Source organism: Poecilia reticulata, linkage group LG2 (genome assembly GCF_000633615.1).
Source record: "Poecilia reticulata strain Guanapo linkage group LG2, Guppy_female_1.0+MT, whole genome shotgun sequence".
Lineage (NCBI taxonomy): Eukaryota > Metazoa > Chordata > Actinopteri > Cyprinodontiformes > Poeciliidae > Poecilia > Poecilia reticulata.
In genome coordinates, this window is record NC_024332.1 from 11,203,390 (window position 1) to 11,208,557 (window position 5,168).

A 5,168-nucleotide genomic window follows, 5' to 3' on the forward strand; every position below is an offset into this window, starting at 1 on the left:
AGATCTTCTGGTTCTGCTCTGCATCCCCAGAACCAGAACCAAACGAGGAGAAGCAGCATTCAGCTTCTACGCACCACAGATTTGGAACAAACTTCCAGAAAACTGTAAAACAGCTGAAACACTGRGTGCCTTTAAATCTCAACTTGAAACCCACCTGTTGCTTATGGCTAAATTGCGGGTTTTAAAGTGTTAGGTTTGAGAATCCTTCTACGATGTCGCTCTGCTAAAACTCTGTTCGAGGAGACCCCATAAGGGCAAGTCCTCACGTGGATCGATGTTTTAATGTTTTTATCTTTACTTTTAATAATGTTTTTATCTTTTTTTAAATCTTTTTCTAAATCTCTCTCATTCTTTGTTTCTATTTTTATTTTAATTATGTAAAGCACTTTGAAATGCCTTGCTGCTGAAATGTGCTATACAAATAAAATTTGATTGATTGATTGATTGAACTACCTGCAGATTGTGCGGGAGCATGGTAAACTTAGCTCTGCAGCTGTTGCTGAGCCCCAGAGCTTCTTCCTGGGCTTTCGGTTGCCCTGTCCACGACATGGAGACTGGAGAGGTGAAGATGACCCGAGTTTTCAAGCTCCAGTCAGCTGGATACTCCGCACAGCTAACAGGGGCTATGGAGACGGGTGCAAAGGCCAGTGGGTTCTAATGGAAAAACAGTGAGGACATGTGAGCACATTTAAGGCTCCAGACTAACATTCTGATGCTATATATCTGCTTGTGTTAATATAACAGAAAAAGCCCACCTTGAGCAGCAGATTGTCAGTATGTTGCTCCTCTGTTTCCAACAGAGGGTCGTCTTCAGACAGAGATTTCTACAACAAAATGCATGCAACTTTTTTCATCAGCATGTTTTTGTTCTGTTTGATCCCTGCAGTACCTTTAATGTTTTACTCTTTTTTATTGCTCTTGCAATTCAGCCCTGAGCAACAAAACTAGTTTTTCTAATTTTGTTGCCAAAACTAATTTTCAACAAAAAAATAGTCTGTTGTTGAAAAAAAAACTATCTTTGTAAAATTCTTGATAGCATAGGTTCTAAATTTCAACAATCTCATAGCCTTTGGTGTATAAGGATTAAGCGGTTGTTCTTTGACTTCTTGTTTATTTTTTGTTAATCAAGCAGGGGAATTCGACCTAGAAAATTTTAACATTTGTTTAAAATAAGTTGCAAGTAATCCCAAATTAAGTTCCTTATTTGTTGTGTCACCTTTTTAACTCTTATTGTCTTCACTTCGTTTTATTCGTCTAATATGTGGTTGACTTCCGGTTTCTGATTTCATGCTTTTATTTTGATAGGACAACTTCCGCTATACGACAAAAAGAACGGAAAACAAGCTGCAACAGCGTTATTAAAATGTATCTTACATCTCTCTTATGAGAGAACAAAAGATGACAGTAGTTGATTTTTAGACCTTTGATGAGGTGGACAGCATCAGCTGATCACCGATCTCCCAACATTAAGAAAATCGGCACAGATAAATCAGTTGGCTGATAATTGACATAAGGCAATAGCTTATTTTATATTTATAAATATAGCTTTAGTGTATTGTTATTGATTTATTTCCAAGCCTTAGGTGAATTTCGTCATGGCTGTAATTCAAAGCGCTTAACAACACAGTGGCCTGATTAAAGGCTTTATGTTGTAAGAATAATCAGTAGGAAACATGTTTATTTGGCAGACATGTTGGAACAATGAGTTTTGCGAAGCAGATATAAAACTGGTTTGTGGGCGAATTACTGATCCTACCTCCGCCGAGCTGTCTTCTGGTGGACCACTTCTGCGGTCCCCTGATGTCTTCTCCGCGGACATTAGTTTTATAAAAGTACCCACATCTTCACCGTCCCCGTCTTCAACTAAAACGTTCTTCGGACGACTGACAGTGTTGTCCCAAGTCAAAAAAGGATTCCTGCGTTTTCCTTTGCTTGTGGACCGGCTATGGAAGCTGGGAGCTGCTGAGGAAGAGCCAGAAGCCGGAGAAGAGCCGCTCGCTCCGGGACTCTCAACGACATTACGGGCTCTTTTTCTCCTCAGCCGAACGACCTCAGCAGGCCGCTTACAGCTGGACCAGGAGTCGCCCTGCTGAGCCATGCAGGAGGACAAAAGTTTCAGTAGAAATGTAACAAAATAATTCAAATTCAAAATCACCACGCTGTTTATTTGACGCGCCTTCCGCACTGCGCAAACTCCCGTCGTCTTTTTCTTTTTCTCTTGATGTTGTTTACGTTTTGCAACTATTGTAAAAAATGAATTACCGCCACCTGCTGGGCTGGAGTATAGGAAATCGAACGAACAGCAGAGAAATTCAATAAATACACTAGATATGACAGATATAAATATCTAGGAAATTACTTAAACAAGATTAAGGAGAGATGGCAGAAACAGCGGGAAGAAGATAGAACTAGGAGGTGACTTTATAGTATTCAAAGAAAAGTTGGTGTAATGAGAACAGATTGCATTATGGCCATGCAGGGTTAAATAGTGCTTTATATAAAATGGGAAAATATTCAACAGGAAAATGTGATTTTTGTTTTCAAGATGACACAATAAAACATGTTTTGTTGTTCTGTTCCAAATATTCTGTTGAGAGAAGATAATTAGTTTGTAGATTACAAGATAATAAATTACAGTTAAATATACAAGTAATTTTTTGACAAAATTTCTACTTCTGAATATTTTTGTTCTTTACGGAAATTCCTCAAGAAGACGACATTGATAGGATATATATTTTTTTGGGTGGGGTAATTAATATAATAAATAGCATCCCGGTCCACACTCCACTCCAGTAGATGGCGGTAATGCACGTCAATACGTTTCTTGCCAACCGCCATAAAAATAAGAAGGAACAAAGAACAAGAACTTCCTGGTGAAACATGTCTGTAGCCTCTGCGATCCGCCGTAATAGAAAAGAAGAAGAATGAATGTAGCGTCTGTTGTACTCCATACAACTTCAGTCCAGGAATGCAGGTGATCTGATAAAGCTCATCTTCGAACCTGAGCGAATATGTCGGGATTCAGCGCAGAACTAATCGACTACCTGGAAGGTAGAATAACCTTCGAAGAGTTTGACAGACGGAGAGACGAGCGGAAAGCGGAGGTACAACTCATACAGCGCCAGTTTTAGATGTAAATGAATATTAAAAAGACAAATCACATCAGAGCATTTATTTTTGGTCACTTAAATTTATCACTTAAAATAGATCTATTTCAACCGTTGGTCATTTTAATGCTTACTTTTGATAAAAAGTCAGAAAATTAGAATATTCTATAAGACCAATAAAACACCCGAAGGTAGATGGTTGCTGACTTAACAGCTGTCCAACATTGTTCAGTGCTTTGACCAAGCATATCAGTGGAAAGTTAAGTGGAAGAAGGACGTGTGGTCTAATAAAGTGCAATTGCAACCTATACCATCTGTTGTGACTATTTGTCCAAAACTCAAATCCACAAAAAAAACCCCAAAAAAGCAAAGTGATCAAAACAAAAGGTGAATTCAACTCAAATAGTCACCTGATGCACTGTGGGTTTCTAGCCTACACAGTTTCAAAAAGATTAAAAAAAGAGTCAAAAATGCAGTTCTTTGTTGCTTTATTCCATATTCAGGCAAACAAGTTACAGGATTCTGCTGCTTCTGCTCTGATTCCTGCATCTGTTCTCTGATTGACTGATTGGTAAACTGAGGACTGACTGAAGTGACTAACTGGTAAAAAAACCATATGACCACTGTTAGGAAAATACATCTAAAATTTACTAGTTTTTAAATTTCAGTATATGCAGTTGAGGCCATAAGTTTGATTATATTAATTTTAGCAACAGTTAACCTTGGTGCATGTGAAATATTAGAGCATGAATATTTTGAGTAGATTTTAATTTAGGTAGATTTGGATAATGAATCAATTTAAAATAACGACAGATTTTCTTAACTTACATAAAATCACAAACGGTTTTGAAAAAGGGCCTTCACTATAGAAGGTCTTCTCCTATCAGAGGAAACGGATGTGGTGTGCTAGGCATTTCACAAAAACAAAAGGAATGGGGAAAAGCAGGATGGGAGAGAGAACTTCTGTCTGTTTACGTACTAGGTCAAATTCTTTGGTGTTTTCTATGAGGTCAGAAAAACAAAAATCTTGAGAAAACAAAACTAGTATTTGGGATATTATGGAATCGCTCAGGCAGGAAAACGAGTAAGGTCTAGGTGAAAAATAAATCTCTTTCTGGCAACTAGGGTCTTTGTTCAAAAGTATAGAAAGGGAGGAAACTGGGAAAAGACTCCAGATGTAACTGGCATTAGAACATCCTGTTTTGAGAGGGACCTTTGCTCTCGCTTTCTCTTTGGTTTTTGAATAGGTTTCCCATCCTATTCAAGTAATTTGAAACTGCTTAGAGGTTTGGAAGGAGAGGACACACCTTCAATACATATATTAAAATTAGGAATACACCTCTTAATAAAGGTCACATCAGCAAGCCGAATTGCTTCGTTTTGCAGCCGCACGGTCAGTTCCCAAAGGCACCTTTGTTTTTCTCCTGCCTTTGCATTTTGTTCATTTTTTGACTTTTCTCAGGTAATTAATGTCTGTTTTATGGTTTGGACTTCTTGATGATTTGAGTGTGATGCTGATCTGTTTTCTCTATGCATTTAATTGTCTGAATAAAACTGTAGATATGTCTGAAGTTGAATGGCGACAGATTGTTCCCTGCGTGGTTTCCACTCTACATGCGGAACTCTGGAGTCGGGAGACTAGAGGAAAACGAGCAAAGAAGTTTAACATTTTATTCCTCTAGTATTAACCACCCATGTGCATAATGAGCAACATAAAACCTACGTATTTATACTGTGAAAGACACATGTCCCAAACTGTAATTAATTAACTGAGTGAATTACTAGCCAAAAACTTAGTTAATAACTAAAATTAAACAAAAATTCAAATTATAAATCAAGTAGAAAGCAAAGCAAATTTAACTAAATAATCTAAATTCTAAGATTTAACTGAAAATAGAGAAATGGCATATGGAGAGCCATTTCAGCCAAAATTAAATAAATAAATAAATGGGTGAAATAAATAAAAAATGAGTAAAATAAATCAAAAAATGAAGAAAATGAGTGAAATAAATAAATAATTTGTTAAATAAATAATTTAGCTTTTTCATTAACCCATTTTTT

The 5,168-nt window shown here is 37.0% G+C and overlaps 2 protein-coding genes across 3 annotated transcripts in view; one reads left to right on the plus strand and one right to left on the minus strand.

Annotated features, from left to right (window-relative positions):
- Nucleotides 1-2,208, minus strand: part of donson (DNA replication fork stabilization factor DONSON) — a 10,343-nt gene extending 8,135 nt beyond the window's left edge. For both annotated transcript variants that reach the window (XM_008430581.1, XM_017308559.1), the window contains exons 1-3: nucleotides 1,757-2,208; nucleotides 756-824; nucleotides 454-654 (exon numbers count right to left, since the gene is read on the minus strand). In XM_008430581.1, coding sequence (XP_008428803.1) covers nucleotides 454-654; nucleotides 756-824; nucleotides 1,757-2,098 — 612 coding nt within the window. In that variant the 5' untranslated portion in view covers nucleotides 2,099-2,208. The remainder of the gene's footprint in view (nucleotides 1-453; nucleotides 655-755; nucleotides 825-1,756) is intronic.
- Nucleotides 2,209-2,835: 627 nt separating this feature from the next.
- gtf3c3 (general transcription factor IIIC, polypeptide 3) overlaps nucleotides 2,836-5,168 on the plus strand; it is a 26,529-nt gene continuing 24,196 nt past the window's right edge. The window contains exon 1 of the mRNA XM_008430591.2: nucleotides 2,836-3,104. Coding sequence (XP_008428813.1) covers nucleotides 3,012-3,104 — 93 coding nt within the window. The 5' untranslated portion in view covers nucleotides 2,836-3,011. The remainder of the gene's footprint in view (nucleotides 3,105-5,168) is intronic.